Source organism: Pectinophora gossypiella, chromosome 16, assembly GCF_024362695.1.
Source record: "Pectinophora gossypiella chromosome 16, ilPecGoss1.1, whole genome shotgun sequence".
Taxonomy (NCBI): Eukaryota; Metazoa; Arthropoda; class Insecta; order Lepidoptera; family Gelechiidae; genus Pectinophora; species Pectinophora gossypiella.
Genome location: NC_065419.1, coordinates 1,039,870 through 1,066,464, shown reverse-complemented (window position 1 = coordinate 1,066,464; position 26,595 = coordinate 1,039,870). Strand labels below are relative to the sequence as shown.

The window sequence follows — 26,595 nt, the reverse complement described above, 5'->3', positions numbered from 1 at the left end:
ACCACTTGTTATCACGTTGCGTTGTTTTATTTACGAGAGCTTGTCACAGAATTGCCATAGACAAAAAATATTTTTTACTTTTTAATTGAAATGGATGATTTATATAATACTAAGGTAAGGTAAGGTTGGTCGGTATGAATTTAATTTTACTTTATTTATTTATTATATTTTTACATATTAGCTTTAAGCAAGAACAAGTACTAATATTGTTTTTTAACGTTTCTTGGCATTGCGCACTTACTTTTACAGGCGCAAATATCAAATTGCAATATTGTTTTTTAGATGAATTGCAAGCACTTCAGTGTGCGTTACGAGCTTCGTGCCATTTGACGAAAACTTGCAATAGGTAAGTCACTATAAAAAATATGCGCGTTACGAAGAGCGTAATGTCCTGACGACCCAATTACTCTATCCATAGAGGCGACCAATCAGCTCACGACAACAAACACTTCAGGACCCCGATAACGACCTCGCCGGCGTGGACGGCGATTTCCCTCATACTGCGCTTATCGCTATTGGGCCACTAGGGTTGATTAATTCTTTTAAATATAATCCTCTCAAACGTGGCTCTAGAGCCGATATTCACATCCAAGCTAGCTAGGCCTGTTGGCATATTTTTTTGTACTGAGTGAGAGCTTTCAGTGCGTTTGTCCGACCAAGTAGTTAATGCCATTTGACGCCAACATGCATACAATAAGTCAGGTAAGAAGGTTGGAAGGTACGTTAAGCCGTTGGTCCCGATTACTACTTACTGATGCAAGTAAGTAGTCGTTACATGAGTTATGTCAGGGGCCTTTGGCGGCCCAATAGTAACCCTGACACCAGGGTTGATGGGGTTGGTAATCCACCTCACACCCCACACGATAGAAGAAGAAGAGGTGAAAAGAAAGGTCAAAATGAATAAAATAGACGTGCAAATCTAGTTTAAGTACTTATAAGACTATAGATTCCACAATAAATGCATGATTATCTATGTTGCGATTGACTCGCATGTCAAGGGCCGCGGAAAGGTTGGGTTTACATTTACATTAGAGCTCTGTTGTATAAATAGACGCATAATTAGTATGCCGTTTCGCAGATAAATTGATCGATACGGACTTTTTTCTAAAATCAAAGTGAGTCAAGCAGGATGGGCACGAATTGTTTGGCCATGACCAGCTTAAGGAAGTCACATTCCGGCTAAGGAACATATGCTGTCCGACACAATGTAAAAAAAAGTTAAGAAATTAAATCGCACATTGAACAAGTAGGTATGAAACAAGAAAGTTTTCCCTCAAAATTCTTCCGAATAGTGATGTTTAGGAGATAGCCGTGGACGTATGCCGTCAGAAAAGAATGCTTAGGACAAATTGGCAAGCGCTCATTCGATTTATTCAAGATCGAATTTTTTTTTGTTTTTTTATTTTATTTAATTTTTTTTTTAAGCATTTATGTCCGAGATTTTTCTTTTTTCGCTTTTGTTTTGTATTTTTGTATTTCCCGTGTGTGCAATAAAGTATTTTATTTTGCGTCCAGTCCAGCATAAACTGTCTTTTTGAAGTCAGAAAAATAAAAATGTAATTCGACTCACCCGCCCGTGGAACTTGCTAGAGTCGTAGCACCTCTCCGAGCAGAGGTTGTATATCTTGTAGTGATCCTTGTGCATCTGTTCCAGGAACCTGTACACCTCGTCAATGTGGTTTCTGTAGACTCCTTCCAGCTTCTCCGCGGGGAATCCCATCGCTATCAGCCTGTCTGTTATGTCTGAGCAGAGGTTGTTAAGGAAATTGGGGAATATACTATCACAATTTAACGAATACACCTGACATGATCAATTGTATTGATTTTTGTTTTTGTAGCACTTACCCGTGCCTAAGGAAACTCTCAAAGAGAAAATTTAAATCGAAAAAATCTGACTCGGACGGGACTTGAACCCGCAGCTCTAGTCAAGCCGGGATGAGCGTGTTAACCATTACACCACCGGGTCCTCCTCCTGCCCGTGCGAAATTCTTTCGATCTATGTATCGTCATTAACACGTTCGTTATTAATTATTTCTTTTAAAAGCTTTTTGCATTTGTATTATATCAGTAGGTAAGGTATGCCTACTCGTACAACAAAGTTCAACGACCTCAAAAGTTGATTACTGAGGCTTTGCACTCCCCTGCTAGCTTGCCACGATTTTTTAACTCGATTTCTATTTATTACAAGCATTCAAGGCTTGACTTGGAAACTCTTCAAAATAGGTATTCCCAAACATTTAAAATATAACTATAATAAAAGGTATTTGCTGAAACATTACGAATATTGTAACTTATATTTTGGACAAACACAAAATCTGGATATTAAAGAATAATTTTAAAATCCAAATTACCTTCACAAAAGAAACATAGTACCAGCGAATGATATAGCTCATAAAATTCCGAAAATTCTAAAACAGCGACCTTGCTCAACAAAATTGTTTAAAACAATTTATGTGAACGTCGGCCATTTTGGACGTGATAACTATCATAATGACGTGCGTACGTCATTGTGTACATTTTCCGGGCACCTTGCGATCTCTGGTCAGTTACCCCTGATCAGCCTTCACTGACCTTAGCTAACTAAAAACTCGTACGTAACCCGAAGCGAGTATTTAGCAAGGTTACTCGTGTCCGCTGAAGACCGATGTTGGTATAAGGTGAGTCCTCACAGCGGCTCTTAAATCGATCTAAAAAAACTATCCAACTTCAATCAAATTTACTCTTTTTGCCTTTGATGGGTCTGCTCTTGGCCCCAGACTTGCCCGAAGGTATTGACTAGGCTTAATATGGAGCGAACTCACCCAGAAGATGCCTGTTCACTCTCCCCTTAAAAGCACCCAGGTTATATGCATTCGGAACTACAGAAGACGGCAGAGAATTCCACTCCTTAGCAGCATAATGAAGGACGATGCGAAGCGCTTTGTGCGAATAGTTGGGATATCCACCAAATAGGGATGGAACGTCTGGAGTCTGAAGATAAAAGGGGGATGGTGGAATGAGCTCGTGTAGATCTACAATAACTTCTGGTCCAAGGGAAAGTTAAAGTTGTCTTTAGATTGGGACAAAAAGGACAAACCTCAGGGCTCCTCACAAGGCTGAGAGCTAAACGACAAAAACGGAACCTATGAGGAAGCTAATAGATAATCTGACTGACCATCCTTGGATTAAGTTTAACTTGTAATTAGCGATGTATATCTAAGGTTATGTGTGTTGTTTTAAAGGCAAGTTTAGGAATTCATTGCAAGTTTTTTAAAATGTTAGTCTGTACCACGTCTATAACCCGTTTCGAGTAGGCAGTCTTCTTCTGTCGTGAGACTGGTGTCGGAATGGTTCATTTGGCAGCGAACAAATGGGAACTTACAGCTACTTTCATAAAGATAGATAAAGTATTTAGCAGTAAAAAAAATAAAGATAAAGTGTTTAGTATGGAGCTAGTATAATTACGCATTATAAAACATGACAAATCAAATAAAACATATATTATAGAAAAAAGGGGTTTTCAGCTCAGCATAAAACTCGGAAGACCAAGGGTTCACAAAGCGCTGATTTTGAGATGAACCTTAATTCTAGTACAAAATAAAATAACAACACGAACACAAACTAAATCTTAAGTTTATCAGCTCTAAAACTAGTGCTGTCTTTCAATAACAACAAGTGCAGGAAAGAGACAGGGCTGGTTTTAGACTTGTCAAACTAAGCAGTAATTAGGTAAATTTGTAGCTGCCCGAATCGGCACCATTATAAAGGTATTTCTCGTTCGTCCGATTGGTCGACCTGTCAATCGGCTTAATGAGATTTATTTTTTCCTTGTTAACCGAAGGGATTTGGTTTTATTTAGTATAGCGAACGAAAAAGTGTCACTAAATCAATTGATCGGCACAAATCGGACAAACGGGAAACACCTTTTCCTACCAACATTCCACTCATGATTACCAAACTGAAAATACGGGTTTACCTAAAATTAAAGCTAAATTGACTAAACCAACCAATTGAAATGTTACCTAAGCCTAAAGGAACAGGAGTAATTTGGTAGCGCATTTTGTTTCATTAGAATGGCAAACGAGAAAAAAACGTCTCACTGGACCGATTAATCGGTCGAACGATCGGATTAACGGGAAACCCCCAAAAAATGTAATTCAAAGGCGTAAGGTCAAGTTTATCGAGCTATAAAAGAATAAGTTCATGAGTTCAGCATTTTACACGGGTTAGCCATTACATGAATACCTGGAAAATACCAGTAATAATAACACATATTAATAGTAACATACATTTCTACATTTATAGGTATTTCAACAATTTTCCATTTCTCTTTGTCCGACTCAGTGGTGAATGGCATCCGAGGCAAATCCACAATAAGTCACGTTAAAATACAATTTTCTAATCTAATACGTGTAATAAGTTTAGCTTGAGGTGTATTTTTGCAAATACACAAAATCTGCACCAGAGATGAAAGAATGGTCGAAAAACAATGGTAACAAAGTTCGCAAAATGCACACTTCGCATAACGACCCCTTCGCAAAAAGTATCTTTCTCATAATGCCATTAAATTTGAAGCATCAAAGCCAGTCTCAAATCAAGGGTACATTTTTCGAAAAATACATTATGAGAAAAGGACATTTTGAGAATATTTATGCAAAAGGGTCGTTATGCAGTAAGATTATTCTTTATTTTTTAAAAAGGTACGTTTTGCGTTTGGGGTACATTTTACGAAAGGTAAGTAATATTCTGCGTTGAAAGGGTTCTGCTATCAACGGAGGTCGATACCTGCATTTAACATTGTCGACAGAAGGGTCTGCTCGAGCCAAAGCCCTTTAAGATGAAGCGCACGCTTACGCGGTAAGTCTGAAATCCTAAATGATTTAGACTTCCTAGGCTGAGAAGGCAAACATCATGTAAAAAAAACTACGTGTAAAACCCTCCTTAGCTTAAGGCACTGTGATGTTAGTTTCATTGATAAACTGAATTGTTTGCGAATTCCGTCATATTGTGTGTCAATAGTGTAGAATTATCAGTGGCTCTAAGCGTTTAGTTGTCGATTCGACGAGGTGTCGAAAAAATTATATAAATACAAATTCTCGTCAAAAAATCTAAAGATCCTTATAAGTTTATATTTTGTCAGGATTACCAGAAAAATATGAAATAAGATTATTAGGAATATACATTAAATATCACTTTACGGTGTGTATTATAAGGTTTTTATTTCTTAATTGTTAATGTTCCAAATTCTTTTTTTTTAAACTCATATTTCGTTAAACAAAACTACAAAGGAGTTTCGATCTCTGGAATTAAGAATAATAAAGGATGTGTTGCGCGCGATAAACGAAATCCACGCGGAGTCGCGGGCGAAAAAGCTAGTGAATTATAAATTGAAAACGACTATAGAATAGATACATATAACAAACCAGAACTATTGCAAATGCAAATATTAGTGTACTGCACTTTTAATCCACCATAAAATAAATAACCCTTTACATAACAAGAAATATGTTGTTATTTACTTCAACCGGCTGTGTTTCTAGCATTTACTGAATAAGTAGATACTATGTTTAACTACAGAACAAAACGGTTTCTCTTGTTAGTCGTGATGAATTGTGGTTGTATTATAATGTGTACTAAGTAAATTGTTATTTGTATTGTGTTGTTATTGTTAAAAAATCGTGTTGTTGAGATGTTGCGCCGTGTATTCTCCTAAGCGAAAATACTATTACGAGGTATGTGTTTGTTATGTTATACAGTCAAATATAAATCAAATCATTTATTCGCGTAGGATTCATGGTTTTGTCAACATATGGTAGGTTTTATGTTCTAAGTATCATAAAATTTAGGAGGTAAGTAGGTAGGTACTTAATTAACTAATATAAATCTACTTAGTACTTAACTTTCCTAATATAAATCTAATCTTCTTATCGTGTGAGTTGTGAGGTGGAATACCAACATCATCAACTCTGGTGTTAGGGTTACTATTGAGCCGCCAAAGTCCCCTGACATGGCTCATGTAACGATTACTCACTTACATCAGTAAATAGTAACCGGGGCCAACGGCTCAACGTACCCGAAATAAAAAAAATACAATAATTAACAAAAATAAATAATTATACAGTCTCAAAACTCTCTAACGTTATTAATATTCTACATCTAAGCATCTTCAAAATAATCTTAACAATAATAACATTTAACACGTAGCCAATTATACAGTTGAGATTTAAAATAATTTGTTTGCTATTTTTTTTAATTTCATCAGAATTAGCTCATATCCTACCAACTGTCACCTAACTTTCACGACTTCCACACTTTCACGTCTGATAACAAAAAATCCTAGCAAGAAATTGGCTATAAAATTCAAAATCGTTTATTATATTTTCTTGCTAGGATTTTTTTATTATTTATATATATATATAAATAATCGCAATAGTGTAAATGCTCCCTTCGATTCGTGTTAATTCTCATGTACAATGAAACTATTTGATATACAAATAGACTTGCGGTACAATATTAATTAAACTTAGGCAATTTAATATTACGAACAGACAGATACGTTCAATTTATAATACGTAAAACTGAACACGACTAAAATTGCGCTTGTCTATATAATGACATCGTCAGCTGAGTAATATTCCCTCATTTGCAATCCACGCGTTGCAACCAACAGCCACAGTATAATACGAACAGTAGGTACAATCCTTTGAAGCGGTTCGTCTGGGCTATCCGATCTCCACATCTTCTCTCGTGTGGGTTGTGAAGTGGATTACCAACCTCATCACCCCTGGTGTCAGGGTTACTATTGAGCCGCCAAAGGCATGACATGGCTCATGGTAACGATTACTTATTTACATCAGTAAGTAGTAACCGGGACCAACGGCTTAACGTGCCTTCCGTAGCACGGATCATCTTACTTTCGGAAAATCAGGTGATCAACCTGTAATGTCCTAACCAAACTAAGGATCACAAAATAATTTTTGTGATATTTTCCCACCGGGATTCAAACCCGGGACCTCCGGATTATGAGCCTAACGGTCTACTACTGGACCACGGAGGCCGAAGAAGATCTCTACATAATTAGGCTACTTGACAACTTAGTCAAATGAGATACTTTTAACGAAATGTCATAACGAAAAATTTTCTATGGAATTCTTATGCAAATACGGTTTTGTGACGTCGTAATCACTAATACTTTCATAATTGAAATAAGATTGATTATTCATCTTCGTAGACTGTAGTGAGAGCGAGACCGGTCACGCGCTCCGCCATACTCCTTAGCGGTTTACGACCCAGAAAGTAACCCAGAGGGGGTGAGGTAAATCTAGCTCGCCACCCAATATGAATTGGTGCGGGGCGGGGAGTTACCGGTCTAACGTATCCTTTATTCTATGGTAATTGGTAATACTAAGTGTGACTGCAAGTTGTCTTTTAATTACTTATTATACTGTACATAAATACATAAATTGGCGGAAGCAAGAGGGAAACCACTGCCCTATGTTTCCCTAATAAAAGTAGCATGGAGAATGCTACACCGACAAGAGCGTGGCTCTTAAATTACTGATGATGATGAAATACATAAATAGCCTGAACGACCCACTGCTGGACACAGGCCCCCCTCCACTCTGCTACAGTGAGGGTTGGTGGAGGTATTACACTGCTCATCCGTTATAGGAATTAGTTGTCTGTGTATCCGCTACCTAAAGTCCTAGACGCTTGTATTGAGTGTACCTACTGCTATATTTACATTATGCAAATGCGCTATGTTCTGACACATGGGCAACACGTTTTCATTCAAGGGCAAGTGATTTTAGTCGCGCGATTGTATATGATTCCTACTCGTGTACTGAAAGCATTGGCCCTGATATGTAAATACTGGATAAATAATTGATTTGAGTTATTAATTTATCTTACGAACAGACAGATACGTTGCATTTTATAATACGTAAAACTGTACTTGAGGAGCTCGGTGGCGCAGCGGTAAACGCGCTCGGTCTGCGATTGTTGAAGTTAAGCAACTTTCGCAAAGGCCGGTCATAGGATTTGTGACCACAAAAAGTTTTCATCTCGAGCTCGTCCGTGCTTCGGAAGGCACGTTAAGCCGTTGGTCTCGGCTGCATTAGCAGTCGTTAATAACCATCAATCCCCGCACTGGGCCCCCGTGATGGTTTAAGGCCCAATCTCCCTATCCGTCCATAGGAAAGGCCCGTGCCCCAGCAGTGGGGACGTTAATGGGCTGATGATGATGATGATTAATTTATCTTATGTTTCCACTGAAGCACCTGACTGTCTGTGAATGAAGGATAATAGAATTGCAAAAGCGGTATTAAAGCGAAAGTTGATGGTAGGGCTGGCAGAGGAAGACCGAGAAGGAATTACATTGACCAAATTGGAGATGTCATTAGAAAAGGTTTAATACGATCTACTCTGAACCGGCGTGCGTGTATGAAGCGATTGATGAATGTGGAGGAAGCAAGAGAAGTGTGTCAGGATCGAAGCAAATGGAATTCTATAGTCTCTGCTTACCCCGGTGGGAAATAGGCGTGAGTTTATGTATATGTATGTTTCCATTAACACAGTTGTCTCGACCATTATAAGTTCACCACATATCACTTAGTTGTAACAGAAAGCTCGGTGAGGTGTGGGTACTTAGTTCATTCAACTTGCGATGGATGCACCTCACTACCCCATAGATGTGAGCTTGTTATTAAGTATTTGAACCTCTCCCGGAATCTTCTATCGTGTGGGTTGTGAGGTGGATGACCAACCTCAGCAACCCTGGAGTCAGGGTTACGATTGAGCCGTCAAAGGCCAACATTGTTTATGTAACGATTATTCACTTACATCAGTAAATACTAACCGGCACCAACGGCTTAACGTGCCTTCCGAAGCACGAATCATTTACTTTCGGACAATCAAGTGATCAGCCAGTAATGTCCTTACCAAACTAGGGATCACAAAGTGATTTTTGTGATATGTCCCCACCGGGATTCGAACCCAGGACCTCTGGATCGTAAGCCCAACGTTCAACCACTGGACCTTGGAGGTCGTTACAATGTACATACTTGCTAGGTTAGTTAACAGGGTAATAACATCCCTGACGACACCAGGGTTGATGGGGTTGGTAATCCTCACAACCCACACGATAGAAGTCGCAATGTGATTAAAATAAAGTCTCAAATGTCTCAAATCGAGCAGGAAGAATTTACGACCTTGTGCTGATCGGATCGTTAGTCCAACGCTCAACAACTGGACCACAGAAGCCGTTACACACTAACATGATCAGAACATTAACACACTTTATAAGCCCTAATTTAAAATGTGAACGTGGCCTTATTAACAAGTCTTAACATCGTTGTCCCGAGGGGACAGTTTTAAACTAAGCATATTTGCCAATTAAGAAGAACAAGGTTAATGTGGAAATCGAGAAATATTTTTAAGGTTCTCTAGTGATGGGACAAGACGGTACATATGAAAATGTGTTCTAGTCGGTAAATATTATAAGGTTAGTGATTATTCGGAAGATATAAATGCATGGGATTAACTGTGTAAAAACTGATATTAGACAGCTAATATACTAAATTGTCTAAAAATATTTTACATTTTTTCAAAAGGACCCCGTGCTGACGTTTTTCTTGCTGCTTCTTTTCCTCGGCTTTACAGATTGTGAGAAGCTGCAGTAATTTTGTAAAAAAATACGATTCAAAGTGTAACTATGTTACCTACTGAATAAAGATGATCTAAAATCAATCTCATTTTACTTTCTGACTTATTTTCGAATATTATTTATGAATTAAGCTTTTATCGATGACGTCTCAGGACAGTATTTCCATACAAACTCTAAAGAAAACATTCAAAAAGATAGGAATATTTTAGTTCTATCTGCCAGTTTTATTACCTATGATCAGGAAATTGCAAGCTGAAATCACCCGATTGTCTCAAAAATAAGATGACTCAGCGCTTCGGAGAGCACGTTAAGCAGTAGGTCTCGGCTGCTGTTTACTTGAGTAAGAACGTAGTCGTTAGTAGAGCCATGTCAGGGGTCTAAGGTTCAATAGTAACCCTGACACCAGGGCTGATGACGTCAGCCATTGGTCTCACAAGCCACACGGGAGAAGAAGACGGGACAAATTGATTTTTGATAAATTTTTTTATTTCTATCGTATATCGTAATCCTGCGTGGGGAAAGACCGACGATTGCCTATTACCCCGTATTTTCGATTGCCTTTAATTAATACTATTTAAGGGTTTGCAGTTCATTAAAAAATAACTGATCGTGAAAAAAACGAATCCGTGATGACCTTGTTCGGAGAACGCATGACTTTACATCGTAGTGTCACGGGTTCGAATCCCGGCTGGAGGCTTTAAACCACTGAATTCGACTTTATGAGTTTGAATCATAATATTGATGTATCTTCGGGAATACAGGCGTGTTGGTATGTTATGTTATGAAAAGATATTTAGAATATTTTTCTTCTGATCTGTTCCCATAAACCTCTTTTGAAGATAAGTAAGTTATATAATATAATACTGTGCTCCATATTTCTTCATATCATTCTATTTAGAGACACCCAAATTCCGGGTCGCAAAGTTTTTCATAATAGGCTTATGTTTGACCACACCAGACGGCGTGTGTTACGACGATCGAGTCATAGACACGAAAGAATGCGTAATCTTTGTATATTTAAAACACGTAATATCGGTTTTAAATACGTACGGAACCGCTCTGCGTACGCGCACGAATCACACGCCAGTTTTTGCGCAATAATGTGCAAAATTTACGATTTGCCTGTCTTGTGCCGCGAGGTGCTGACCGAACGTCGTTTAAATTCTAATGATTGCTTATTGCATCACATATAGAGTAGTTTGTCAAACATCACTATGTTTTTAACTTTGTATATTGAACTGGCAAATTGATTGGCATATGGCATTCTAAGTTTTTCTTTTTTTAAATTTTGATTTGATTGAAAGTTTGATTTTCGAGTGGGCTTCCTTTCAGCCTCTTCGGGGGTGATTTCCAGGATAAAAACTACCCCATGTTCTTCCCTATGTCTCAAACTATCTCCTTACCAAATTTCATCTAAATCGCTTCAGCGGTTTAAGAGTGAAAGTTGACAGACAGTTACTTTCGCAATTATAATATTAGTATGGATTTGCTTACGCACTAATTATTTAGCGGGTTGAAAGGTTCCAAGAGTGGTAAGTAATGTCTTGGAGTAGAATATCAAACATTGCATACTGATCTTAAGGTTTCATCGACTTTTTCTTGTGGTGAAATTTATCATGACTCAATCATTACAATATTTTACTTATCAGATTATACTTTAGAAAAGAAAATATTTTACAAATCACTTGTGATTTTTATCCGAATGCCAGAGGACGACGGTAATGTTTTTTTTTTCATTTTTGATTTCATTTAACATTTGATATGAAAAGTTAAAATTACATTTCAAATGATATTTATTAATCACATCGATTCCAAAGGTACGGTCTAAAAAACAATTTACGAAAGCTTATTTCAATATAGATTTATTTAAATTGGACAGTTTCTGACGAAGATTTACTTTGATGACAGATATAAAAAGATTAAGAGTACTCAGTAAAAATAAAATATGTTTTACGATGAAAACGTAAAATTTACTCGCGCAATCGCACAGCGCAGCCCTAATCAAATCGTTTAGGGTCACGACCTAAGACTTCACCGCCGAAAGAATAAAGATAGGCGTTATCAGAATGCAGTGCGGGTGCTAAACGTTTACTACCTAGATCTATTAATTTATTAACCAGAATTGACCAATAAACGAGTGTGCGGATACGATAACTCGAGTAGCTAACATCCGTCGAATTTGAGATAAGGTCTGGAACCATTTGGATGCTGGATTTTTAGTATTTGAGCGGAATGGCTGGATTGAAAGGACGTAGTCTTGAATGATGGTGCGTTCGGGTTCAGGCAGTGAATAGGTAACCGTTTAATGGAATTCGTCTAAAGCGGATCTTTATTTTTCTGGTGTGGTGTGAAATGTTTTCTCCTCTCAAATTCAATTTTTATTTTTATAGCGTTGGAACTTTGATAATATTATGTTAATCATAACATAACCTACTTAGTATTTATTATTCACTTCAAGATATCGTATTCAGCCAACTTTTAAGCGTCACTAGACACAAAAATACTACATTGTGATTAATAATTATAATAATAAACAAATTATTACTATTAGCACGTAATCTCGCCTGGTCAATGAAGGGAAGCCTATGCGTAACCTAATATTTTTTTAACCTTCAAGTTAGGTAAATGATACCGGGAACGCGGGATAAAGCTAGAAAGATAGTTTTTATAACGTCTCATATGACAATCTTCTAAACGCTACGCATAACAGCCTGGGAACAAATATTAGGCAGTCAAATTACTGATATTATATTTTTTTTTTTGTTTTTTTTTTTTAAGAACGTCTAGGGCTGTGTGCCGAGGTTTTTCTCGCAGCTACTTTTCCTCGACCATGCAGGTTGTGAGAAGCTGCAGTAGTCTTAAGCGGATGAGACGTTCGACAAAAAAATTACCTGTATATTTTCCAATTCCACATGATATCAACTAAGAATCATGGCCTGAATCATCCCTCAAAGTTTTCGTTACGATGTCAGTAACACCCTATAGTTATGTAAAAAGAATAAAGTGAAAGAATAAATAAAGTTTTTTTTTAGTTTGAGCATTTCGATAGACGCTAGCGGGTCAGAAATAGTCAGCATTGACTTGACAGCGGGCTGACTCCTCGCTGGCGTGAGTGGCCCTAATAGCGACAGGCCTTCAAGTACACTCGTCTATGCCTGACCACGAGCATAGAAGCGTAGTGAAGTAACCGCAACCACGCAACCGCAGGAGGCAGGTAACTAGGCACGTTCTACAATCAACTACATAATATGTTACTAAGTAGGGTTTCTATTTTTTGTATTATTGTTTTTTTTTTTTTATTTTTTTTTTTATTATTGATTTTTTTTTTTGTTTTGTTTTTCCCCGAAGGGTAAGGCAAAGGGAACTATGCCCAAACAGCCATGTCTTACGTATTTTTTTTCTTGATGATTAATGAAATGATGAAAGGTGATGATGATGAAACCTAAGCCCCCACCCTCGGAGTAGACTCCTACTCCGAACCCCAAACGAATTAACTCAAAAGTCCGCATAAACTTTTGAGTTATGAAGCGGCTTCCCGGCACGAAGCGAAAATAGGCAGATACACTTTGTTTATTGAATACTCCAATATAATAACACTCGCGAATGTCTTCCGACTAACTTAATGCGATCATTAACCACAAAACACCACTTCGTATTAATTATTTAGATTACTCAATGAAGAAAGCAACTGTCCCGTTCCCGTTTCCCGCCGAAAAGCCTTTTATTATTGAATACAACGAAAAATTAACAAAACAATAAAATAACACCGCTAAACCCCTCACGGGTTTGTCTCGGCGCAACAACTATGCTGTGCTTCTATGCTGTTTTGGGAGCAAATAAAAAACATAGAACACGTTCAGTTGCTTGTCTTCCCGGGCATGTCGTAAAAACCGACAAAGAGATCATGTCCTCTAACATGATGGACTAATGCTATGGGCGATAGGCTGATCCCTTATCACCATAAGATTTATCATATCCAGCTTACGACATCGTATAACTGTGGCTGCATGTTGTCTTTGATTACTTAATGTGGCTCTGCCCACCCCATTAGGGAGTACGGGCGTGAGTGTATGTATTTATTTATTTATTATTATTAAGCCTTAAGTAACACTAGTATAAATCCAATGTCCTGCAAAATTGCATAAGCAATTTGTCTGCAGGATCACAGTCTCACTCACATGGTAGATTTATTCCTCGTTCGTCCTGAAGTTTTGTCCCACAATCCAAAAAATTCTTAGTTTGTCCCATATCACTATTGAAGTCTTGCTTCGTCCCAAATTAAAAGTAGGTACTTCAAAGGTATAGTCAACAAAAAAGAATACTAACTTAATACTTATTTTTTTAAAGTTACATACTTACTAATAAAACAAGTCTATTCTTTAAATATAAATAAAAGTATTATTCAGTATCACAATCAAACTGCGCTGAGAGAGCTGCGGGTTCAAGTCCCGTCCGAGTCAGATTATTTCTCGATTTAAAAAAGTTGTTTTTTCTTAATTTATATTATTGTCGCATATCGCAATGCCAACTTTCATAGGCCAAGTCATAAAAGGACAAGTTAACGTAAACTCACGACATTATCCCAATTGGGGTAGTCAGAGGTACATCCCTTCTCAAGATAAACTAAGTACCCACATCTCACCGAGCTTTATGTTAGACCAACGTGATAGGTAGTGAGCCGTATCGCCGTCTAGTGGTCAAGCCAACTGTGTTAGTGACAAGTTAAAACATGTCTATGGAACTTGTACAGAAATATACACGTATGACAACATCAATAAACGTGGACAAAAATATCGTATACTTTGTTATGTATTTAATAAATAATTAAAATTCGTAAATCAGTCAAAAAGAAATGAGATTGATTTTTAATCATCATAGACTAGCGTCTACTTCTAGATCAGCATTATCTTTGGACCAGTCTAGCATTTTGATTATTCTATGATTTATATCTCTTCAACCCAGGTTTGTTAGATAAAGTATCACATAAGATCACACCCATTTTCCGCGACAGCCCTGTTCGGAGAACGCATTGCTTACATTGTAGTGACACAGGTTCGAATCCTGGCTCGGGCACTACTGAATTCGAAGTTATCAGTTTAATTTCTTGTTTGGGTTATAGATAACTGATATCACATGGTTTCCAAGAGTTTTGTCCGGTTAGTAATAGGCTCACCACACCCCGGACACTTCATACAATCAACCTCGTTTTACACGGACACTACACATTGACATTTTCGTACACGTGCATCACAGTGACGTCTGCCACCATACGATTCGAGTGTAAACTACGTTCGAGTGGGTGAGGTAAACCTAGCTCAGACGTCGGTGGGGGGCGAAGAGTTGCTGTTCTATACGTAGTATTATTCCTTGTTCAATTGCGTTAGGGAGCACACGGTAAGAATGAGATTTTTGTGTGAAGTGTCCGGTGTGTGCTTAAACCTCTTAAGAATAGTTACTTAACAATAGTTAAACAATGGATTTAAAAAGGACTTTCGGTCTTACGACTTTAAACTGAAACAGAACTGGCAAGGAATGGGTGGTACAAACCTATATAAGGGGTAGGACAGTACCTACTATGCCTACCCTTCAAGGATACAGGCAATATTTTATTTGAACCAACACTAATATAAATAACGAAAACAACCTTAGAAGCAATTAAAGAAATATGCAATGTTATGTAAACCGAACTGGCGTGCGTGTATAAAACGATTGATGAATGTGGCAGAAGCAAGAGAAGTGTGTCAGGGTCGAAGGTAATGGAATTCCATAGTCTCTGCTTACCCCGGTGGGAATAGGCGTGAGTTTATTTATGTATGTTATGTAAAATATTCAATGATGAGCGTTGAAGTAAGTCTTTGGCCAAGTGCATTATGGTATCGCGTATCGTCAATCGGCGAATCGCTATCAATACTCGCCTTATCGGATGGGCGATAGGCGTGCTTTCTCAGTTATCACTGATAACGTAAGCTGACTTTCTTCGGTCACAGGGTGTTGACCGATAGGGGGATATACCCGCTTGTAGCTTAGGGGTGATTAGGAAGTAAAACGCATATACATGTACCTATTCGCAGATTGGACACTGCATACAGAAATCTGTGTGGTGCCTAACGCGTAAGTGCGATCGAGACAGATAGATAGTTCGCGCGTGCTCCCCCTTACTCCTCCTCCTCCCCTGACTAAAGTAAAAGCCGGAAGGGGTGAGGTAGATACAACTGGTGCGGGGTGAAGTAACCGCTCTATATGCAGAGTATTATTCTTTATTTTATTGTTCTGTAGTGAATTCAGTCGGTCAGTCCAGAATTCCATTCCTATATCAAGGCGTTCCTCCAGTCTTCTTCTATCCATTCTGTTTCCTAAATTCGTTCTAAAATATACATATTCTTCTTCTATCTCCATTAACTTTCGATTACTCTCTGTATTAATATACAACAACACCCGAGAAAAAAAAAGGCTGGTTTTCCTTTCGGGTTGGAAAGTCAGACGTTTCGTTTCTGTAAAAAACGAATCTGTCAAATCTTCGGGTTAGGTAAGCGTAGGTACCCCGTGAAAACGGAATAACGCTAGGGTGATGATGATCTCTCTCTCTCTCTCCTTGGCATTTATTATTCCCATTTGAGGGCAATGATAGATGAAATTGAAATTGGAGATGTCCTTAGAAAAGGTTCAATACGATCTGAACCGGCGTGCGTGTATGAAGCGATTGATGAATGTGGAGGAAGCAAGAGAAGTGTGTCAGGATCGAAGCAAATGGAATTCTATAGTATCTGCTTACCCCGGTGGGAAATATGCGTGAGTTTATGTATGTATGTATGAGGGCAATGATAGTGATTAATTATAATAATATTTTTTTATTTACGGACAACACTAGATCCAAAAATACTGTTAGTTTACACTTAAAAACCATGTTAATACTTATATTCAACAAGGGCCTTAGTAACATGTTGTTGTTGTTGTGGCCTTAGTAAGTGCCTCATGATTGGGCCGTCATTCCTCTCAGCAATGGTCTTCAAGAGACTGTTTAACAACATACACAATCAAGCCGGGACGAACGTGTCAACCATTACACCACCGGGTCCTCCTCCTGTCCATGCGAAAATCATTCGATCTATGTTTTTTATAAGCCGACGCCGAGTCAGAAAACAAATCGATTTAAATTTTCTCTTTATGAGTTTCCCTAACAACGGGTAAGTGCTATAAAAAAATCATAAATTAAGAAGTAATACAAACCGTCATTCGTTTCGCAGGGTCGTGTGATAACCCTAACACCAAATTCAATTTTGGATCTGTAGCTTAAAACGATAAAAAATGAGTACGAAATAGTGTTTATGGTAATAAACATGTTTTGTTAATCGTTAAGATACGCATTGTTTAATAATTTAAACTTATTTAGTAATTGCATTATTTGTGGTGGTGGTTGTCCGTTATATAGTTGGAATACATGTATATTGGAGAGGAGTGTAAAAAAAACAGTAGAGCAAAAGATATAAGACCCAAATACCTAAAGGGCTGTACGCTTGGGCCCAGGCACATGAATTAGCAGCTATTATTTATTGGGTGATTTATAATTGTTCCACAACAGACCCTATTCAAGAATTTTGGACAGTTATTGTTTTACGGACAAAGGGAGTTGTCATATAGACTTAAAGGACGCTTGGTGGGCAGAATACACTAAAAAGCGAACGGCCTCCGTGGTCCAGCGCTTGAGCATTGGGCTCACGATTGAGAGGACTTGCGTTCAAATCCCGGTGGGGACATATCACTATTGTGATCCCTTATTTGGTTAGGACACTGCAGACTGATCACCCGATTGTCCGAAAGTAAGATGAACCGTAATCATCGGGGACGTTAAGCAATCGGTCCCAGCTTGGTATGTAGTTGTAAGTTTGGCGGAGTAACCCTGAGACCAGGTTGATGAGGTCGGTTATTGACCTTGCAACCCACACTAGGAAAGGAAACAGGCGTGATCTTATGCATGTGCAAGGATCAAGTTTACAGCGAACATAGCTATAGCGCGAACCATTAATATCGAGGACAAGGTTTCCTACTATGAATTATATACGTACGTTAGCAATTAACAACATTATTTAACTTATTGTCCTTGGAATTTGATATTGTTACTATGATTACGTTTTTTTTTTTGCTCGTAGTCTCGTGTTTAGGGTCACATAAGTCTTATTTTTTGTGTGTGTAACTAACTTATGACTATTGAGCCTCTTAATGTAACACAAACACAACAAATACACAAACAAATTCTTCTTCTATCATGAGGGTTGTGAGGTCGATTACCAACCCCATCAGCCCTGGTGTCAGGGTTACTATTGCGCCGCTAAAGGCCCCTGACATGGCTCATGTAGCGACTACTAACTTACATCAGTAAGTAGTAACTGAGACCAACGGCTTAACGTGGATTTTGATATGCCGAAGCCTTTATTAATATAATAACAAGAAACCATTTATCAGCCCATACGACAAATACCGAAGAAAATAAAAAAGTTTTAATTACATTTTAGACGGCGACCACAGAACTCACTTTACGATCCTGACACACCAGTTCCTTCTCCACTCTAATCACAGTCTTCACGCAAGCTCGCCGGCCAAAATACCATTCAAAACCAACGGTTTCCTTCTTTAATTTTGTGATTAGGCTTTCCTCATCTACCACTCCGCAGGTTATACTTTACATGCTTTTAATTAAATTAATTGCCCGCTATCCGACAATAGGCTACTCCACAACATAGTCAAATGAGATACTTTTTACGAAACATCAAAACGAAAGTTTTCTTTGGACTTGCTATGGAAATACTGTTCTGTGATGTCATCAATAAAAGCGGTCAAACGTCATGCTCATTGTTATTTAATTCAAAAATTAAATTCAAAAATAAGTCGAGAAGTTAAATGAGACTGATTTTTGATCATTTTAGACAGGCTTCTATATCTGAATTAGCATTTTATAATTTATTTTTGACCCAGTCAAATACCCAATTGACACAATATTTCATAACGTTGACAATTTGTACGTATAGGCAAGTCTTTCCTGGTCATCGGTGACGTGGTTTATTCGTATTATATATTACAATGGAGTTCTGAATATCCTTCAAACTGACGTTATTAACATTCGCTACATCCACTTCAGTTTCCGTTTTTTATTTTCCCTTGTAAGTATATAGCTCTCACAAAACCGCAGTCACATTGTGAGTGCAAGAATGTAACCATGGTAACTTACCATCAGGTGAGATTGTGGTCAAACGCGAGCCTATAATACGTATATAAAAAAAAAACCTCACGTGACGTACAATTTTTCATTTTTATTTTAGTGGTATATTAACTTTAGCATATTTTATAGCTTATTTTGTATCCCACGTCCACTGTTGGTCACAGGCCTCCCCTCAATCAACCGGAGGGGTACCACTGCAGGTTGGTGGAAGTGTTTTTACGGCTAATAGCCGGGACCGGTGCCCTCCGAAGCACGGAATCATCTTACTTTTTCGGACAATCAGGTGATTCAAGCCTGAAAAGTCCTTACCAAACAAATGACAGTCTCACAAAGTGATCTCGACAATGTCCCCATCGGGAATCGAACCCGGACCTCCAGATCGTGAGCCTAACGCTCTAACCACTAGACCACGGACGCTATTAGCTGATTTTGTATAAAAAAGAATAATATTTGACGTAACCACTACGGAACCCGATGCGATACGGAATTAATAACTATATTAATCTTGGTTAGTATTAGGGGCAGAACAAACTTAATTTCACTTTAATGTTAGCTGCCCACCAGCGATTTCGTCCACGAAATTACACGATTCTAACTTTAAAAATGACAAACTTGCAAACAATCTGTCAACCGGTTTTCTTACCCCTTGGGGGTTAAATTTCGCAAAATCCCGTCTCAGTGAGCACTTACGACCTCAAAGGAACCCCCATGCAAAATTTTATTCTCGTAGTACTTGTAGTTTCTGAGATTTCTTGATTAATCACTGAGTGGTATTTCGCTTTTGCATAATAGATGACAGTTATTATAGAGATCTCTTAAAACTACGTCTATCTCTTTTTGTGCCCTTATCATAAGTGAAAGATAGCACTATTATAGCAGTAGCTTTAAAACATAAAAAAAGAATTATCAAAATCGGTTCATATACGACGAAGTTATGCCCGAACAAACATAAAAAAGAATATATTTATACGGTCGAATTGAGAACCTCCTCCTTTTTTGAAGTCGGTAAAATAAATTTGTCCGCTAGAATCTCTCAGAAGCTAGACTCAAATTAACAATCAAGTTACTAAACGAACCGGAATCAGAAAGCACGCGAATAAAATACTAAAATTATACTTAATGACAGGTGAAACGTCAAAGTTCAGCCTTCGATATTCAACCTTGCAGCCTTTGGCAATAATGTAGATTTTGGTGGTTCACCAGGTTGGGTTGAAATGTTAGAATCTATTTGACACAGATAAGAAATGAATTTATTTCGCATTGTAATAATTAATGAATTTGGAGGAAGCAAGAGAGATATGACAAAATCGAAGCAAATGGAAGTCCATAGTCTGCTTACCCCGTTGGAAATAGGCGTGAATTTATTTATCTTCTATTTTTCACGTTTTTTATAGTTTTTACTGTTTTATACTATTTTATAGTTTTCGGAGACAGCACCACATCCATTGTCGAACCACACCAAACCAAACTACAACTTTATAACCACAAACGAACCTAAAAAAAGACTAACGTAAATAATGAAACTTTTTAAATTTAGAATAAGACCGTGTCGTTCCAAAATTGTATTCCTCAAACATCCCACAAGGATTGCACAACGGACAATAAAAGTTGCTTATCCATAAATCACCAAGACTACAAGTTGCAAGTAAGGTACTATGCAGACTAAGCGGAGGGAGATTCGCCTAATGATCGTGAATTCGTGACATTTGTCCTTAAAACGGCATTATCGAATAGGCGCATCTTTGTAACGTTTAAAAGAATACAGAAAGGGAACATTTGTTTATGTCTTCGATTGTGACTTCTAACACCTTCTAGCGGACGCTTCATACAAAAATTATCGTACGCGCGAATCTGAGTGTGTGACGTCTGACGCTTATACGATTGAAGACTAAAGTAAGGTCGGGAGGGGTAAGGGGGAGAGGTACACCTATCCCAGCCGCCAGTAGTCATTTGAAACGAAATAACTGCTTAGATTAGAATGTGCTGTGCCCGGTTATACTGCAGAAGTGGAGAAACGGAATGCGAGGGAATAATTACTAAGCGATAAACAAGTTTAGTGACCTTATATCAGCTGATGCCAATACCAAAAGTGACCACACATTTTCTGTCAAATTTAGTTCTGCCTATTTCCGTGGGGACCTTGGACGCGAATCTGTGTAATAAATTTTGAGTTATGTTTAATTTCAAGTGGTCGTCGCATAAGAAAAGTATCAAAAGTGGCTGCTAGTTGTCTTCTGATTACTTATGACTCCCAATATTTGACTAAAACCAGCGCCATCTCTTTCTTGAACTTATTGTTAGTGAAGGACGGAACTAAAATTAGGTTAAGTTTGTGTCCACTCGAATAGTCCTATGTATTGTATTATTATGAATATGAATAATAACTGAATGTTCACACGATATTGCCTAATGTTAGCTAGATATTGCCCAATGTTCGCCAGCTATAGCCGAATGTTCACCAAGTCGGTGTTACAAAGCAATAAAAAGACTTGTGGTTTATTATGCGTTGCGATTGCACGACGTCAGTCGACGCGCGCGAAATGCCAAATTAGTTCGCGATTTTTCACGGCAAGCGCTCAATTACCCGATACTTGGCAAGACAAAGGTGAAGTAAGTACCATTAAGGGTCACGACCTTGACTGCACGAGTTTGAACCTTTATATACCTACTGGCGAAAAGGAACGGTTTTTGAGTAGACCACGGTATTTTTTGGACAATAACTTTCTTTCGGAATAATCAGAACACTATGGATTGCCATATTTTAAGCTGAAACTCAAAACAGGCACTTTTTGAAACTGCCCGAATTAAGAAACGGAAAGTTTCAATAGCTTCAAATCTAAAGCCACAGTACAGTACTTATTTCTTACCCACAAGAAAAATATTTACTCATCTTACTTTTTCGGACAATCAGGTGATGCAGTCTGCAATACCCTAGCCAAACAAAGGACGGTCTCACAAAATTTCGACAACGGCCCCATCGGGAATAGAACCCGGACCTAAAGCTCTAACTATTAAACCACGGAGGCTGTTGACCAGAAAGACATATTTGGTATATATTTTCATTCATTTATATACAAACGCAGCACAGCTTAAACATCAAATACGTCTAGTTACAAAAGCAAGCTCACGAGACAAAAGGCGTCCATTTATCGCTAACATTGCTATCAATACACCTGTCAAAAGCGTCTAGAAGCCTAGAAGCCTAGAAGTATCCTTTGTCAATGCCTACAGAGCAATAACCTACGATATCCAATTACAAAATGCGCTGACGCATCGACGCGAACATAAAAAGGATTATCCCAGTCTACAGGCCGTATGCACTTCGGCTAATAAGTAATGTAGACAGAGCTTAAGCACTAGGAACGCTAGCCAATATGTACAATACATTCTGATATAGCAGACTACGGCGTAAAAACTAACTAAGTATTGGGTAGTTTCCTAGGTCCAAAATAAATTATGAAATTCTAATTACTAAACAAAGACAGATCTAAAGGTGACAAAAAACATTTTCTTTTTCTATTTAACTTATTTATGAATTTTAAGGAGAAAAATGTAATAATAAGTGCGACAGTTTGGCACGCTTTTCTATGACGTCACAGGTTGCTTTTTCTTACAAATTCAATAGTAATATCGTGTTCTTACGTTTAGTAAAAAAACTGATTTGACTAGTTGGAAACTACCCTATTGTGTCCACTACATGCTTGATTATCCGGCGGTGAGCTTAGTAACTGGTCACCATATTCTATTTCGATTTTCGAACTTTATATTCAAGAAATAGCTTGGTATTGTTCAAACTCAAAAATGTATTTATTCAATTTTTTGATAATATAGTTATAGTAAGACGATCCGTGCTTCGAAAGGCACGATAAGTCGTTGGTCCCGGTTACTACGTACTGATGTAAGTAGGTAATTGTTACATGAGCCGTGGCAGGAGCCTTTGGCGGCTCAATATTAACCCTGACAGCAGAGTTGATGAGATTGATAATCCACCTCTTAACCCACACGATAGAAGTACATACACGAAATGACCAGCAACATAGACCATTTTACGTATTTCTTGTCACCCTTGATTATATTTCATGATTACGATTTGAAACATAAAACCAGTATATAAAATGCAAATTCCTAGAACTGAAAACGGCCTCAAAAACGTATTAAACACAAAAGTGCATTGTGCATACGGTAACTGAATGAATCACACGTGACCCACATATCGAGTGGCCGCGAATATTTTAATATTATTGTATTGTTATTTTACTGTATTGTATTGCATAGCAAGCCTGTCGTCAAGGGGTTCTTTATATTGTTTAGCCGAACAATGAGGTTTCTTGTTCTAGGTCGATGTTGACGACCAAAATGTAGTGGCGGAATACTTCTTTGTATAGCAAGGGGTTTCAAATTCTTGTAGACTGTGTTAGAGTTAAACATAGCCTATATACGTCCCACTGTTGAGCACAGGCCTTCCCTCAATCAACCGTAGGGGATATGGAGTATGCTTCACCACGCTGCTCCACTGTGTGTGGAGGTATTCGGGCTAGTAGCCCGAGACCGTCGGCATTACGTACGGAATAATCTAAAATTATCTATAAATCGAAAGACAAAAAGAACTTGTCTGACGATTTATGGTCATATTAAGCTGGCTTTTATTTGCATTTTATAATATCTTCAATATTGTCCATCTTTGACCTATACAAATACCCTGTTCCAGTGAAGTTTTTAATTTTCCACGAAGGCTAAAACCACTAGAACCTCAAATGGAAACCACTCTGTGGCTTACAGCGTCATGTAACCAAGAAATGTGTACATTACTCATCTAATAACGAACTTTTGCAATACAGCGCGGTGGTCCGAACAGAGATTAGGTTTTAATTGAATTATAACATTAATTTTTAACGTCCAAATTAGCTCACTGGCATTAACATATTAAGGTTATTTGATCACGGACGAATTAGATCTGTAGGTAATTAATAAAACTGTGTCGGGGGAATCTTTGTGGCAATTTTAATTTAATAGAAACAGAGAAACTAGACGGGCGTAGCCAAGCGCATGCGTTCCCCTCCTCCGAAAGTACGCGAAAGATCGGTTGGTGTTTTGTTTTGAGATTATGTGCGTGAATCTCTTCTTCTCTCGCGTGGGTTGTGACACCAATGACTGACCTCATCAATCCTGGTGTCAGGGTTACTATTGAGCCGTCAAAGGCCCCTGAATGGCTCGTGTACCGACTAAATACTTACTTAAGTAAATGTTAGCCGGGACCGACTGCTTAACCTCGAATATAAGTTTAAGTAAGTAATAATGAGTATAATCATTCTAAGCAGTGTCTTAGTGTAAAGCAAGTTTTATAGTAGCTGCATAAGAAAACATAACTTTCTTTTTTTAAGTTCGTCAAAAAAATACGCGAAAGTTTAACCTGTGAAATCTATGGGCGGGTTCGGTACCTGCGTATCTTTATCGGCCCATTCTGTGTACCTGTCAGTCTACCCTGCTTCCGCCCGTAGACGTGAACTGATGAGTGCCACCCACTTGGAAGAAAGGCTGCTATTTTTTAAAGCTACCCGAGTGAGAATCTGAGACAATTGCAAGTGTAACATAACAGAGGTGTACATAGTACAACCATTCCTCGCTATGTTTAAGTCCCAATTAATAGGGCCGAGCCTATTGCCACTTGATACGTTATCATACACGCGCATCTGTGTGTGAGACGTCTGACGCCCGTCCGATTAAAGGCTAAAGTAAGACCAGGGGGAAGGGGTCGCTAAACCTAGCGCGACCGCTGACGGGGAGCGGAGAGTTGCCGTTCAATACGTAGTCAGCATCATCATCAGCCCATTAACGTCCCCACTGCTGGGGCACGGGCCTTCCCTGTGGATGGATAGGGAGATCGGGCCTTAAACCATCACGCGGGCCCAGTGCGGATTGATGGTTATTAACGACTGCTAATGCAGCCGGGACCAACGGCTTAACGTGCCTTCCGAAGCACGGAGGAGCTCGAGATGAAAACTTTTTTTTGTGGTCACCCATCCTATGACCGGCCTTTGCGAAAGTTGCTTAACTTCAACAATCGCACCGAGCGCGTTTACCGCTGCGCCACCGAGCTCCAGATCTATACGTAGTATCATTCCTTATTCTATGACCAAACTAGACCACAATGGACACTATGTTTGATTTCGCAAGTTTTTTTTAATTAGGTTACTTAGTTAAACATAAAACAATAGGTATAGTAAGCAAGGTAAACTAACAATTAAAACCACTTCCTGTCTCCACAAAAACCGTGCTCCGGAAATTCCCTTCCAAGAGATTCGTTAGACCTATGTCACACCCCGGACACTCTATACAAAAATCTCATTCCTACAGTGTGCCACGTAAGTGCGAGTGAGACAGATAGTCCGCGCGCTCCCCCTTACTCCTTAACGGCCATTTAAGACTAAAGTAAGATCCAGAGGGGTGAAGTCGGCGCCCGATACGAAACGGTGCGGGTAGGAGTGTTACCGTTCTATACGTAGTATTATTCTTTACCAGCTTTTGCCCGCGGCTTCAGTCGCGTTAAATTCGGCGCAACACGGAACACTATTCCTAATATACCCATTTTTATTAGCTTCCTAACTTAAAAACTGCTTAAAATCCCATATAAAATTTCACGCCCTCATTGCGCGGTTTGGGGAAAAAAAAAATGACGCACGATTATTTTGCTAGTCACAAATAGTCCGTATATCAATTTCTAGCTTTCTACATTTTAAATTGTGAAATGCTCCATATAAGCTTCCACCCTCCATCCCTTCAACTATCTTCATTTAAAAATCACGTCAATTCGTCGCTCCGTTTTGCCGTTAAAGACGGACAAAGAAACGGACACACACACTTTCCCATTTATAATATTAGTATATGGATTAGTATGGATTCTATGCCTAGGCGACATTTAAATAAACGTTCTTTGTGAGCAATAAAGAAAAAGTGGCAATAAATCGCAACTAAATATTAATAGCATGTCGCCCTTTGGTTACATCACATCGTGTTGGCATGGCACAAGCAAGGTAGCCTTGTCATTTTTTTTCACTACCCGTAGAGCAATGACCACTCAATTTTTTTTGCGCTGTTGCTAAGCAACTTTTTATGAGTTAGTAGTTTTGAGTAATACCTAAATTTAGCCGGTTGCCATGCATCGGCGCGGGCGATCATCTAAGTACAATTTGGCTTGAATTACTCCAGCAATTTAGACGTAAGTACTCATAGATAATTTGCTTATTTCAAATCTGAACGCGATACTTCGCCGCGTTTGTGTCTTGTCAAGTTTTTTCTGCGCCTAATTCGTTGCCAAGAGAGAAAATATTCGTAGGGAACTTGAAAATGTTTCGTAACAGTAAAAGCAATTAAAAGTATAGGTAAAACAATTTACAACAGCAGAAGTTTCCATTCTGCTTACCTTGCCTCTGAACTACAACGGCGTTAAAAACTTTGTAATTACTACGGAACAGTGAACAACCTATATGTAGACCTACACCGAAAACCCCCATCGATAACAGCATCACGCTATGCCCCGAAGGGGTAGGCAGAAGTGTATAATACACCCACTCCTCGCCAGCTATGTTTAAGTCCCACGAAATAGGGTGTAAGCCAGATATCCTGGAAACCACGTGTTGTCAATTACCTATGATCCAAACATGAGTTCAAAATCATAAAGTCGAATTCAGTGGTTTAGACCCCAAGCCACACAAAAAGCCCTTAAATTTATGAATTATCA

The 26,595-nt window shown here is 38.5% G+C and overlaps 1 protein-coding gene across 2 annotated transcripts in view; it reads right to left on the bottom strand.

Moving 5' to 3' along the window:
• LOC126373961 (phosphatidylinositol 3,4,5-trisphosphate 3-phosphatase and dual-specificity protein phosphatase PTEN) overlaps positions 1 to 26,595 on the bottom strand; it is a 78,882-nt gene that overhangs the window by 42,456 nt on the left and 9,831 nt on the right. For both annotated transcript variants that reach the window (XR_007567379.1, XM_050020365.1), the window contains exon 2: positions 1,571 to 1,743. Coding sequence is in view for 1 of the 2 variants with exons in the window: in XM_050020365.1 (XP_049876322.1) it covers positions 1,571 to 1,743 (173 nt within the window). In the remaining variant the exon portion in view is untranslated. The remainder of the gene's footprint in view (positions 1 to 1,570; positions 1,744 to 26,595) is intronic.